Raw genomic sequence first — 14,143 nt, 5'->3', positions numbered from 1 at the left:
GAGCTTTCAACCTGACCCTGTGGGTAAATACCAAGGAGCACAGTTGCTGGATCTCAGAGGAGCTGGAGATGCCCCCCCACCTGGTGTCTGCTTGGTGCTCGTCAGCACCTCTCCCGGTCCCACCGGGGGGCTCTCACACCCGGGATCGCCCACGCCCTGTCTCGGGCGGCTCTGATGTCCACCGAGAGGGTCGGAGGAGTCCAAGGGGCTCCCAGTCCTGACGCGTCTCCTTTCTCGTCACCTTGTCATCTGGGGGCCGGGGCTGGGGGCCCATCCTCTTGAAGCCCCCCTTTTGTAGGCCCCAGCCCGTGCACCTCAGTCACCCTTTCCCTGGTGAGGACGGCTCCCAGTGCCGGCCAGGCGGGCACTCCTGGGCTTTGCAGTGGCCTGACCACATCCCCTGTGGGCGGACACACTGAGCCCACACGCAGTGCCCCCAGGTTGACGTGTGTCGTGTGCCTCGGGCCTCCTCGGCCGTGCGTCCCCAGGGGCCCCCAGTATGTGAAGATTCCCGTGAGGCTGCCGAGGTCCGCGTCTGGGTGCCGAGGCCTGGAGCTCAGAGCTTCTGGGTTCAGGGATGAGAGCCTTTTCTAAAATGAATTTTTAAAAATTATGCACGTAAAATGTCACTTGCTGGGATAAGACCAGTGACACAGAAGCATCTTCAGAAGAGGGTGACGCCACCTCCTCCGCCCCCGTGACGGTGTGTGTGGCGCCCTCGGACAGTCCTTCTCATTGACTTGGCTTCTTTCTGATTTTTTTTTTTTTTAATTAACGTAACAAACAGTTATAAAAGTTGGGGATACGCCCCCCAAAAAGTATAAAAGCACCGTCTTCCTCCCTCCCCTTGGCCCCGCTCAGGAGGCTGGAGGAACCCTGAGGGCCTGTGTTCCCCGTCCGTCCGCAGCCGTTCCCAGCTCTGGTTTCCCTGGTATCCGCACACAGCATGAGGCGTTCCCAGACAGACAGATGTGGAACTCATTTGCTGGATTCCGAGGTCCTGCTTTACCCCGGACGGGATTCCTGGCACCAGGGGAGGAGAGATAAGCAGCGTGCAGAGACCGTTGCCATAAAGACGCCTGATTTGTCCGTGGAAAGTCCAACAGATGCGCTGTCCTGGACGAATCCCCGTGCGGGGGTGTCGACTGCCTCACCCACTGCCGCCCACTGGCCGGGAGCTGGGTGGCCCGAGGGCGGCTCCTGGCCCCATGGCGGCCGTGCTGCCGCAGGCCTGCGCGCCCTGGTTCCCCGAGTCTGTGGTGGCCGGCGTCGTATCTGTTCTGCAGATGAGGAAACCGGGGCTCGGGCGGTGCCTGGCCTTCCCCGGGCCGCGGCCAGCACGTCGTGGAGCCGGGCTTGGACCGCGGGGAGCCGCCCAGAGCGCGGGGCTCAGGCCGCGTCGAGGGCACCTCGCGTGGAGGCTGCTGTCTTCACACCTTCCTGTACCTGCCTCCTCGTGTTCTTTTTTCAGTTGCCCTTTAACTTACGGGAAGTGATGCTGGTTCCCGATTATGGCTGTGATACTGTTTCTTTTAAGATAGATATTTATTCAAATAAAATAGCGCTTCCTCTCCCTGAACTTGGTGTCAGTGGGATCTGAGAGCGACTGCCCACTGCACGGCTGGCCTTCACACGGGCACGCTTGTGTGTCCCCTCCCCTGTCGGGCTGGACGCGCACGAGCTCCAGTCTCTGCCCGGCGCAGCTGCGAGTCCCAGGCGGGGGCTCCTCTCTCACCAGGCGCCGCCCCTACTGAGCCGCTGACCCTGACGTCCCCATCCCCACCCCGGGCCACACCGTGGGCGCAGGGCCAGCGGCCCACAGCCCTGATCTGTCTGCTCTGACCCCCACCAGGGTGTGGATTCTGGGGGGCGCCCGTGCCTGCCGTTCTCCACTGCGCAGGTTTCCCGACCCTCTAGCGGAGTCCGGCTCACAAGCAGGAGGAGTGGGTCACGGCCCGAAGGATGGAGGAGAGGGAGGCGGGCCGTGTCCCTGGGGAGGGCGAAGCCCACACAGGCGGGACCATGCCTCCCGGCTGTGGCATCGCCTGACCTGGTCAGGGGGGCTCTAGGCCAGGCTGGAGGGGCTGCTTCAGGGAGTGGGAAGCCCAAGGCCCTGCTTCAGGGAGTGCGTTCTCCTTGACCTTGGCTGGTTTCTGTCTCATAAAGGTCACGCGTGCCCGTTGTCGAAACCAAAGAGTTGATTTGGGTTTCGACTCTGTAGAAAAATGTACAAAATGAAAAGCGTTGAAAGGAAAACGGGTCTTCCGTAACCCCTTCTCCCCCAGACTCCAGCAGTGACATTTTTCTCCTGCATCCTCCCCGGCCGATTCCTATGTGACCTGATTTATTTTTAGAGTTGGGTTAGAATCGATGAGAAATTTGGGGAATATGATCCAGAGTTTTGGCAAGTGTGTTTTTCCAGCCCCCAGAATTCCGGCTCTCAGTTCCCTGAGGATGTCTAAGCTGCCTTCACAGCCGTCTGGGAAACGAGCTTGGACAGCACGACTATTCCAGGGCTGCGGTGGTTTCGCTGGGATGGGAAGACCCGGGCGTGTGCTGGTCGTGCCTGTGGCCCGTGTCGTGGGAACGCCGGGCCCTGCGGGTTGGAGGTCCCACCCCATCAAGTCCATCTGCCTGTTTCCCTCGCTCCCCGCCCTCGGGCTTGGCGGCTGTGCCTTCCCAGGACAGGAACGTCCTGCCGTTGCGTCAGGGCCTGGGGGTGGCGGCCTGGCAGCCTCGGCTGCTGCAACAAAGAGCCCCCGAACCACTGCGGTGGAGAATAAGGAAGTGCCTGTCTTGTGAAGTGGTGACCCCACGGCCATCACGGGCACCCCTGGGGGCCGTGGCTCTGTCCCGCGTGGCCCTTCCTCTCGTGGCCCCACTGCCCCTTGGCGCCCGTGGCAGACGTCCCCCAGTGGAGGCTGGGCTGCCAGCAGCGGGAAGAGAGTGTGGTGCAGTGCACACCCCCTTGGGGACAACGTGGTCCCGTGGCCACGTGCTCCTGCAGCCCTGGGACGTGGGAGGACCGGGCAGAGTGGCCGGCCTGTTCCCTGTTGGTTCTGCTTATTCGGGGCTCCCCCTGAGGACCTTTCATCTTCATGCCATCCAGCCTGGAGGGTCTGTTATTACATCAGTCTTACGGGTGCGCGTACATCCTCTGTGTCAAGGTCTCGAGTGGGAAAGCTCCGTCCATCCCAGTGGAAACAGATTTCATCTCGTCAACCTGCCTTCGATCGTAAGATGGGCCGGTCCACATGTGACCAGGAGAGAAATGCTGCCAGTGACCATGGGGGATACGGTTGGTTCCAGAGAAGACAGAGGGCAGGGAGGTGTCTGCATGGGGCGGGGGACAAGTGAGAAACAGAACGGTGGCCCACCCGAGCCCATCCCTGCTCTTCTGCCCCCACTGAGCCCTAATCCTCACCCCTATCCCAAGCGGGCAGGGCAGAGCCTGAGGAGTGGGAGCCAATCACATTAGTTGCATGTGACCTGCTCTGGCCAGTGAGGTGTGAGGGGAGGTTGCCGGGAGCTTCCAGAAGGTTTTCCTGCTGATGGCATGGGGGAGGCATTGGGTGACTCCCGGAACTGTGGCAGCCACGGTGCCAGCACAAGGACTTGACTGAGGCCACCAGAGCAGGAGGCAAGGACAAGCCTGTGTCCAGACATGTCTGTGGGCCGCTGAATTAGCCAGCCCTGAAAGCCCTCTCGCAGTCTTCTGGTTCTGCGGGAGAGCAGTTACCCTTAGTAGCCTGTAGACACCTTGAACTGGGTTTTCTGTTGTTTGGAGCTTGAAGCATCTCATCAGATGCTTTAAGCCTGGAGTTTCACTGAGTAATTCTGTAAACTGGAACTTCAGTTCCGTCCCTGGGGTCCTGAAGAGGAAAATGATCCAATTGTAAAATGGAAAATTGTCTAAAATGGGAATGAAAGGCATGTAAGTTATATAAGTGAAAAGGCATGCATGTAAACGATAGGTTAATGCAACGTTGTCTCAAGAAAAGCGCCGCAGTGCTGTCATCCCTGGACCTGACTGCCCTCCACTCCAGCGGCAGGTGGGAGCAGGACTCCACTCCTCTCTGTGGGGTCAGCACGGGACCTTGTGTCCTGCAGGCCCTGTCCCTCGGCCGGGGTCTGTGGGTGCACGGCCCGGGGAGCGCTCCCGGAATGCCTGGGTCGGGTGGAGGTGGTCTGCTGTTTCCGGGTCCTGCTCCATCTGTCAGCCAGCTTCATAATCACTCCAGACGCCTGGGAGCCGAGCGGCCCTGTGGCTGGAGTGGGGGCTGGCGTGGGTCCGCCCAGGGGGTTCGGAGGTCCCAGTCGCGGCGGGCACTGGCGGGGTCTTCTGACCGAGTGTCTTGCGGCCCAGGCGGAGGGGGTTACCCGTTAACCCGGGCGTGGCCAGGCTAGCGCTTGCGAGGCCGGGTCTGGGCGAGCCAGGGTGAGCCGGGCCCACCTCGAGACAGACCACGCTCCTCTGTGCGTCCAGGGCATCGGCAGCGGCCGGGGAGGCCGGTGGGGCTGGCGGGGTGATTCATAAGGCCTTGCTGCTACTCCTCAGGCGTGTGGGGAAGATTCCGGGTTCCGACGAGGCTCCGGCCCCCGGGTCCCCCCAGACGGCAGGCCAGGGGGCTCCGCGCGCGGAAGCCACTGGTGCCGGCTCGTTGCTGCCGAGGCTGCGGCCCCCGAAGGCCGAGTCTCTGGTGTGGAACGCGGCCTCGCCCAGCTGCCTAGGCCGGCGTTAATCATTGAGCCCCAGTGTCGCGGACACCACGCCTGGAGGCCAGGGGGCCGCGTCGCTTAGCGGGGCGGCGTGACCGCGAGGCCACGCGCCTCCTGTCCTTGAAACTTAAGCCAAGGTCAGCTCGGAGCAGCGCTGCCCTCGGAGGCCCCTCCAGATTCTGCCCGCGCCCCGCCCGTGGGCAGACAGCTTGGGGCAGGAGCCGGGCCGGCGAGGATGGTGGTGCCCGGGAGGTGCCCTCGGCCAGAGCACGGCCGCAGCTCCCAGACCCCACGCCTCACTTTTAGATGGGGGGCGTGGAGCCAGTGGGAGGGGGATGCGGGCGGGGACCCTCGGGGGTGACCGCTTGGCGGTGGCCTTGGGCACCCCCGCCTTTGCCCACCCCGACCCAGCCAGCCGACGCTCACGGTTCCCCTTGGCGTTCGCAGGGCACAGCCTCCGTCCTCCAGCGCCGGTCCCCCAGTGAAGAGTATGTGGAAGTGGGGCGCCTCGGGCCCTCCGACTACTTCGGTGAGTCGTGGGGTCCGCTCCCTCCTGGGGTGGCGGCCCTTTCGCGGGGCCCCAGGAGGGCCTGAGATGAGGTCCGCAGGGGCGCGGGAGGACCTGGCCGAGGCCTGGGCGCCCTGACGGCCCGTCCTGGGTGCCGGCTGCCCCGGGAGGGCAGGACGCGGGTCAGGACCAGGCCCGGCGCGGTCTGAGTTCCAGGCGTTGGTGCAAGTGTGTCCCAGCGCTTTGTGGGACACACTCGCTCCAGATGTTCGCTCAGGTGCGGCCTCGTGTCCTGAGGTTTCGCTTTGCCCCTAAACCCGCAGCCCTGACGCCCCCTCTCGCCCCCAGGGGAGATCGCGCTGCTGCTGAACCGGCCCCGGGCGGCCACCGTGGTGGCCCGGGGGCCCCTGACGTGCGTGAAGCTGGACCGGCCCCGCTTCGAGCGCGTGCTGGGCCCCTGCTCCGAGATCCTCCAGAGGAGCATCCAGCGCTACAACAGCTTCATCTCCCTCACCGTCTGAGCGCCGCGCCTGCTGCTGTCCGCGTGCGCGTCCAGCTGAGGCTGGCAGCCGGGCACCGCCCCTCCCTCGGGCCCACCTGGGAGCCAAGGGGTCACCCCCAGAGGTGGCGGCCCCCTCCCCGTCTCCCCTCCCCGTCCCCCGCTGGCTCCTCTTCAGGGCCCCGCCTTCCTCCCCACGTCTTCTGGGGTCAGGGCCCAGCTCTGGGAGGCCCTCCTCGCCGATCAGGCTGGGCAGCTGCCGGCGGCCGACCCCCGTGATGCGCGGCCACCCGGTCTGTGGCCAGGGCGTGGGGCGATGACATCCCAGGGGGTCCCCACAGGCACTCTTGGGCTTGGAGCGAGAAGCTGAGGCTGAAGAGAGAGAGGGTCCAGCCCCTCCCCCAGATGCTCGCCCCCGCCGCCCCACAGAGGGTCCTCCCAAGATGCCAGGGGTGGGGGGGCTCTGGCGGCTTAAGCTAGTTCCGGCCTCAGAGGGGGGGTGGCCCCCAGGAGCCCACGGCATGTTTAGGGGAGTGGGTGAGACCCTCCCCTTTCCTGGAAAGCTGGGTGCACCGACCAGTTCGCCTGGCCGTCAGGGGCAGGGGTCCCCCTCACTGGGCTGAGACGCCGGGGAGAGGAAGGGCGCACCATGTGAGTCTGGGGCGTTCCGAGGTGCGGTGAGCTGCTCCCGGGGCCGGGGGAGGGCCCCGCTGCCTTGCACAGCTCCGCAGAGCAGCCTCGTGGAGACTGGGGAGGAAGTGGAGGGATTTTCTAAAACACATTCTGGATGAAGTTGTCAGGAGTGGAGTCCCCGGTGCGTGATTCTCCAGCAGACACGCCTCCCGTTAACCAGGAGTCTCGCCCTGGTGGGAAAGCCCGATATCCGAGCCTCGCCTCCCCCATGTGGGACAAATGTGAGTCTCACCAGCCCTGGGCCCACACACCTAAGTCATCAATCAATCCATTCCCCCTGGGAAGTGTCGTCAGGCCAACTCTCACGTGAGCTGGAGGGGCCTGGGGCCCGTGCCTCACGGGACTCCTGGTGACCTGAAGGACAAACGAAATAGTGCAGGTACCCCGATTTGCTCCTGCCCGTGCAGCCCGGGGAGGCTGCCTGGTCCGGGGTGACCCCTGCCTTTGCCTGTGGGTGTTTCTGTGGTGTGTAAGCCCTGCCCTGTTTATCGCGATGTTCTGAATGCTGCATGTGCTATTAAATGTGCAATGAAGTACATCTTCCTGACTCCGTGTTTTGGTTTGCAGTCTTTAATAGAAGATTTTATTCCTTTTGTTTTGTTTCTATTGTGATAAAATAGTCATAACATAAAACTTACCATCTTAACCGTTTTTAAGTGTCCGATTCAGCGGCATCAAGTACATTCACACTGTTGTGCAGACACCCCACCGTCCGTCTCCAGAACTTTCTCGTCTTCCCAAACTGAGACTCTGCCCCCATTAAACACTAACCCCCCCTACCCCTCCCCCAGGCCCTGGCCCCCACCCTCCTCCTTTCTGTCTCTGTGACCCTGACCCCCCCAGGGACCTCGTAGAAGTGGAATCACACAGTGTCTGTCCTTCTGCATCTGGCTCATTTCACTGTTACGTCCTCAAGTTTCATTAGCCTGTGTCAGCGTTTCCTTCCTCATTAAGGCTGAATCATATCCCGTTGTGTGGATGGACCACATTTTCTTTCTCCGTTCACCCGTTGATGGTGATGGACCCTTGGGTTTTAAGCCCTCTATCATGGTCATGATGTGACGGGCTGGCTACGGTTCCCGGGGGCGGGGGCAGGGGGGTGGCAGCGGGGCTGAGCACTGTGTGGCAGGAAGCAGGCCCCGGGCCCACCCCAGGTGACCACGGTCTGATGGCCTCGGGGGGCCGAGTTTCTAAGCAGCGACTCGGGAAGGGGGTGCTGCTGGGGACACGACCCTCGTGTCCGGACTTCGGGGAGCAGCGGGGTTCTGGGCTGAGCCTCTCCCGGCCTCTCCCAAGAAGGCCGCCTCGAGGCCGCCATCAACCCCAGAACCAAGCAGGGGTGCGCGCCAGCCGCGCTGTTGCCCAGAGAGCTTTCGGGCCAGTGTCCAGGCTCTGGCCTTTCCGTGGAGGCTGGGAAGGGCCCATGGGAGTTGGCGGGGGCAGCCTACCACGCGGGTCCCCCCAGTGGCTGGACAGAGCAGGCTCCCTGGGAAAGCCGAACGGGGGTTCCAGAATAAAGACCGACCCGGAGAGGGGCCTGACCCGCAGAAAGTCGCTGCCGCTGGGCTGGGCAGCAGCTCCTGGCTCCACGACGGCTGCGAGCCCTGCGGGCACCTGCCCTGGGCCTTGTCTCGTGGGCTGTGAGGGGTGGTCCCTGGAGCTGGGGTGGGAGCTGCAGCTCCGCGAGCCCTGGGGGGGCTGTCATGTCCATCACTCTTGGGGCAGGTGGCCCACTGCACGGTGCAGAGATGGCCCCGTATGCCAAGAGCTGGGACTGGGTCCTGCTCCACGCTCTCCCAGAAGCGCTCCCGGCGCCCCCGGGCTGGGCTGGCTGTCCTGCTCTGGGGTCCTGCGGTCCCCACGTGCTTCCCGAAAACAGACAGCAGCCCCCTTAAGACCCCCGCGCCTCCCGAGGGCTTGGGCCGTGCGGCCCAGGACGCAGGGCTGGCCGAGGCCACAGGTTTCTTTGCAGCAGGAGAGTTAGGAGGTCAATGCACACGTCCTTCGGTTTTCTTTATAAAATATCTATTTGAATAATCAAAACGAATCTGCACGCTGCAAAGCACTGCACGATATAAATATAAATATAATACAACAGGAGCCACGTGTACAAAATAAAAGTAAAACAAGTGAGATTCATTTTTTTGTGTCCACCAGTTCTAAGCTGCCCGTGCCGGGGGGGCCCGCTGTCATCACGAGGGCCCTAACAGGAGGGAGGTGGGAGGGCCAGGGCCAGAGAGAGGGCGTGGGGAGGAGGGAGACAAGCTACCGGCTCGCAGCTGGAGGAGGAGACGGACCCTCCTGAACCCCGGCAGGAAGCGGCTCACGGGAGCCTTTGGACTTGCGGCCTCCAGGCTGGAGGGCTAAGTGGCAGGTCGGGCTGGTCTGAGCTGCTGAGTTTGGGGCGTTTTGTACAGCAGCCACAGGACACTCATACGGCGGCCCCGCTGGGATTGGACCAGAGCTCTGCCAACCTTGAGTGCGGGTTCGACCCCCCACCCTGTGCTGCTTGGAACCTGGGGCCCCCCTCCCAGAAGCCCAGGGTCTTCCTGGGCGGGGATGCGGTGGGGCGTGGCAGGCACCCCTCCTTGGAGGGCAGGTCTGGCCCCAGCTGCCTGCTCGGCTGGGGCACGGGGACCCAGGCTGCAGGCTGCGGGAAGCCTCTGCCTGCTGCCCGCTGGGGGCGTGGCCAGGGCAGCATCTTCCCCAGCTGGGCACTGGGCCTGCTCCCTTTGGCGCCAGGCGGCACAGACCCGGTCTTGTGGGCTCGTGAAAGCGTGCTTGTGTCCGCCTGAGACTACAAGCCGGGCAATTGTTCCTGCCCCTTCGCGGCCCCCAGGGCGGTGCCAGGGGCGCTGTGTGGAAGGGGACGGCGGGACGGGGTCCATGCAGACAGTCCCCGGGTGGCTCGCTCCCCTCGGCTGCCCTGGGGGGCCTGACGTGGACACCCCCGTCTGATCCCGAGGCAGCTTCTGGGAGGGTCAGGGCGTGGCCAGTCGAGGCCTGACGGTGAGCCCCAGAGGGCAGGCGTGGGTCTTACACACTCGACCTGTGGGCCCAGGACCTTGTGGGGCCAGAAGCTCAGTCGGCACCAAGAGATATTTGAATAATAAAGAAAAGTGAGTAAACTAGGGGTTACTGGAAGGAAATTTGGGGAAATTCAGGCTCTGGCTTCCACGGGCCAAAAAATAAGAAACTTTGATGAAAGTCCCATACCGTCTACAAAAATGAATTCAAAATGGCTCACAGACTTACACATAAACATAAAATCATAAAACGTTTAGAAGAACAAACAGGAGAAAAATCCTTGGGCTCTTGGGCCAGGCAAACTGTTCTGAGACTTGACACCCAAAGCACAAGCCATGAAAGGAGAACTGGACGAATTGGAATTCCTGAAAATTACAAACGTTGCCGGCGAAGGATCCCGTGAGGAAGACGAAAGGGGAAAAGATGATCGTCGATCCGCACCTCCCGCAGAGGCCTCCCACCCGGGGTGCGTGACCAGCTCTGGGAACTCGGCAGTGAACGCTCACGTGCTTGCGCAGACGGCAGATACGCACAGGAAAGATGGTCTCTCGGCAGCACAGGGGACGAGGCGCTCCACACCCATAGGAAAGGCTGAGATGGGAAATGGCGACCACAGCCGGGGCTGCCGAGGAAGCAGGGGGAGGGGGTCACTCACACGTGGCTGGTGGGGACACAGAACCGTGCGGCCACTCTGGCAGACAGAGGCTTCTGTCAAAAAACCAAAACCAAAACCCAACATACAGCTACCATAGGACGCAGCCAGGGCAGCTTGGACACTTACCCCAGAGAATCGCAGAGCTACTCACACAGAGACCTGCACAGGCAGCCTCACGAGGCCTTGTCCGCGGAAGTGGAAACACCCAGACGTCCTCCGTGCGGCCGTCCTGAGGCCGAGGCCCTCACACCACGGAGGTGACTCAGTGTACAAAGGAACCAACTCTTGGTACAGCAGCCGCCTGGGCAGGCCTCCGGGGAGTTATGCTGAGAGGAAATGCCGACCCCAAAGGGTTACCCGCTGTATGATGCCATGTACATGACAGCCTTGAAGTGACAAAATCACAGGAACGGAGCTCAGGTTGAGGTGGGAGGGACACAAGGGTCCTCGCCTTGATGGGACGTCCTGCATCTCCACTGGACCCACATCCAGATCCTGGTCAAGGTTTGCACTGAAGTTTTGCAAGATGTCACCATTGGAGGAGACTGGGTACAGGGTACCCAGATCCCTCTGTGTGTTTCTATTAGAAGGGAAAGAGCCTGGGTGTCTGAGGGAGCTGGAGCATGGGGAAGGCGGGCAGGTGGGATGTGGGGAGGGGTCTGCATTCCACTAGAAGGGCAGCGAGGAGCCGCTGGAGAGCTTGGGACTCTGGGGCGAGTCTGACTTATGCTGTGGAAGGTCCTGTGTAGTGAGTGGCCAGGGTTATCCTGCAGCTTCCCTAACCTGGCGGCATTCCCAGGACAGGACAGGCGGGGGCAGAGGGGACACCCAGGCATCAGCAAGCCCTTAACACCTGAACGGCACCCTTCCCTTCCCTACCCCAGCCCCTGTCCCTGCACAGAGCTCTGCCACTTGCTGTGTGGCCTCGGGCAAGTCCCTCGACATCTCTGGGCCCCACCCATCCCTCTCTAAAGTAGCCTAGGAATGCAGCCCACAGTATATCTGGAAGAACGTAGTGGTGTCGGAGTCCCTCCCTGAACTGAGTGGACTCAGGTGGGGTTCAGGCAGGGCCGGGGCTGGAGCGGGTAGAGCAGCGGGCGCTGGGCGGTTCCAGAGCCAGCCAGTCCGGGTGACTTGGGGGTCCTGTGGGCCACAGGGGCTCAGACCAGATGGCTCCCTGGGGTCTGCCTTTTCCCATCCGAGTGTGGCTTGTCCCACATCCTGCCAGGAAGACTGTCCTGATGCCACCAACCGCGCTGACCTCTCTCTCCCCTCTGGACCTCTCTCGCCTCCTGGGTTGTGACCAATTTAGGAAGTCAGTGACTCACTGCTCTGCGCCAGCCCCATCTCCCGTTGGGTTCAACATCCCCCCTCTTCCAGGGGTCATCTAGTCTGCTTCTGACTTGGGCTCCACGAGCAGGAAGGCCTTCTTAGTCTCTTAATCTGGGCCTGGAGACCCAGTACCCATGGTGTGCTTGGGGGCCACCAAGGCCCTCAGAGCCTTTTCATGGGTATTGCTTAACAAAGGTAGATCTAACATGTTTACAGTGGATTTTGAAGCCCACATGTGGGTCTTTTATTCAGCCACGTAGAAGGTCACTGGGTTTGTCTCTGCTGCTCCCAGCAGGGGCCCACTCTAGCTGGATATCGGGTCTGCCTCTAGGACAGAGCCCTGTGGCATTCCACTGGAGAGCTCCCTTCCAGTTTAGACTGTGAGCCCCCTCACCAAGCTCACTGGTCAAACATTCCTTTTTTTGGCGGTTGGAAAAATAAATCAGGCTGGTGTATTTCAGGAACGCACTGGACAACCAGCCAGGCAATCCCTGACCCCCTGTGCCGTGACGCATCAGGGCCAGCATACGGTGTGCTGGTCCTATTTCATACGAGCTCTGTGGTACCAGGAAAGTTCCTTCACTTCCCTGGGCCTCAGCCATCTCGTCTATAAAGTGGGACTAGTAATACTTGTTTCCCGGGATTAGCTGTGCCCGAGAGATGGGATCGTATGTGTAAAGCACTTAGCATGGGGTCTGGTGCCGAGAAAACACGCACAGATTTGAGCTGCTGTTACGTAGACTGTCTAACCATGTCACACACATTGACGGTGATAAGCAGGCCCCTGGCTTTACCCGGACGCGTGGGTCCTCATGCCCTGCATTCGCATCCTCTGGCTCCGGCTGGCTTCCCCTCTCAGGCCGCCTGGGGCCTGGCAGGCTCCTCCGCCCCCGCCCTGGCCGTCTTTCAAGACAGCTGCAGTGCCCCCTCCCCGATATGCCAGCCGGTGGTGTGTCCCCCCTGACCTTTCCTCCTGCTCCTGGGGCCGGGCTTCGAGGATGAGGGGGCCCCAGTTTTGTGGAGGTGACAAACATGTCCCCAGCACACGCTGCTTGCCCTTGGCCGTGTTTGCAATCTCTGTGCCATGTCACCCTGAAGCCTGGAGCACAAGACCCACTCAGGCCTCTGCAGGTGGGGATTTGGGGCCGGGCCGGTGAGGGGGGCTCTTCCCGGCTCCCCGGGGCCAGGACCCCGGCCGCGAAGACCCCAGTGATGGGGGCGACTCGGCGGCTGACACTCTCCATTCCCTGGATGCACGCTGGGCCCTCGAGCGGAACCCGAGGCACTTGCAGGTGGCTGGGCTTCCGCGCGGCGTGGTGGCCTCAGTGGTCAGACGCCCACACAGCCCCGAAGCCTCCGGGAGCAGCAACTCCAGCCAAGCAGGAGCCGGCCACCGCCTCCTGGGACATGGTGTCCTGAGTTACGCAGCGTCACCTCCACCGGCCCCCCTGGACTCAGGGAGGGGACATGGACCCCACCTCTGGGTGGGAGAAGCGTCAGAGGATTTGCAGTCTTGTTTTGAACTCTCTGCTCTCTCCTGGTTGCCACAACTCGGTCCTGACCTGAACGGGCTTTGGTCAGGGTCAGCCGAGCACGTGGTGCTGTACCTTGTGTCTCTACGTCCTTGGGATGGAGACCCCTCCTACCGTTCCAGGGTCCCGCTGTGGGGACAGGCCAGCTCCTCCAGGAGGTGTGTCTCCCCCGTGGTCCTGGTCCACGCTGTCCCCCAGCCCCACGCACACATTAGGCACGCAAACGTCTGTTGAATGAATGTGTGATTACCTCTAAACCCAAACAAAAGCCCTTGCAAGGATCAGAGTGAACTGAATTGCTCACTCGGGAGTTCCAGGAACCTTAGACAGGCGGGAATACTGAGAGCCAGAGGCGGAGCCGGGCAGAGAGGCCAGAGCCCAGGTTGGAGCTCACAGGCCACCCCCGCCCCCCGTGCCCCCCAGACCCCCACGCAACCCTCCAAGCTGCCCAAGTCAGAAGAAAACTCGTTATTTTGCTTTTGGTAGGATTATCATTGTTTCCAAACACACTTCAGCTGATTTTTCATGCTTCAGAAGGAAAAGCCCCGAGCTAGTGGGCATACATGGGAACTCCTAGGAACTCCTGCTTCATTTTTTCTGTAGACTAAATAAACCATGACAGGAAAACGTCACTAATTTATATAATCCCAGTGTAAATGCTCCAAATTAGCCGGTGTCCAGTGGAGTTCCCACACCAGCGTTGTTCTTCCTGGAGGGGTGAGGGTGGCCGGATGTTACCCAAGGCCGTGGCCACACCCTGGGGCCTGGGTTTTGGATGCTCCAGAGCCATGAGGCTTTGGCCTGAGGGTTGGTTGGGAGGTGGGGCGGGGGGGGCAGTGGCCAGAGCCTGGCCACCCCCCTCTGAGCTGGAGAGGTCACGCCCGCTGGGCCCGCCACCTCCCACTCGTCCCGGTCCCGGGCTGGCCGCCTCTGCCTCACTTGTCTCCAGCTCCGCGGCCACCCCCCGAAGTCCAGGCCCTGTGGTCCTCTTGCCGCCGGCCTCCTGCTGGCTCCTGGCTCCCCCCTCCCTCCACAGAGCCCAGCCCCAGATGCGCCCGCAGACCCACCCCATCGCATCCGCCCTCGTCCTGGACCCCCAGCTCCTCCTCAGAGCTCGTTTCTCCTGCTCGTGCTCCCACCCCTCGCTGCCCCCCGCCTGCCCGGGGCCTGGCACACAG

General features: G+C 62.1%; 1 protein-coding gene across 2 annotated transcripts in view; it reads left to right on the top strand.

Moving 5' to 3' along the window:
* Positions 1 to 6,947, top strand: part of PRKAR1B (protein kinase cAMP-dependent type I regulatory subunit beta) — an 86,338-nt gene extending 79,391 nt beyond the window's left edge. For both annotated transcript variants that reach the window (XM_057528309.1, XM_057528308.1), the window contains exons 10-11: positions 5,167 to 5,248; positions 5,576 to 6,947. In XM_057528309.1, the coding sequence (XP_057384292.1) occupies positions 5,167 to 5,248; positions 5,576 to 5,748 (255 nt within the window). In that variant the 3' untranslated portion in view covers positions 5,749 to 6,947. The remainder of the gene's footprint in view (positions 1 to 5,166; positions 5,249 to 5,575) is intronic.
* The last annotated feature ends 7,196 nt before the right edge of the window (positions 6,948 to 14,143 follow it).

This window comes from Balaenoptera acutorostrata, chromosome 15, assembly GCF_949987535.1.
Source record: "Balaenoptera acutorostrata chromosome 15, mBalAcu1.1, whole genome shotgun sequence".
Taxonomy (NCBI): Eukaryota; Metazoa; Chordata; class Mammalia; order Artiodactyla; family Balaenopteridae; genus Balaenoptera; species Balaenoptera acutorostrata.
The sequence above is the reverse complement of the archived record's forward strand: the minus strand, read 5'-3'. Positions and strand labels throughout refer to the sequence as shown.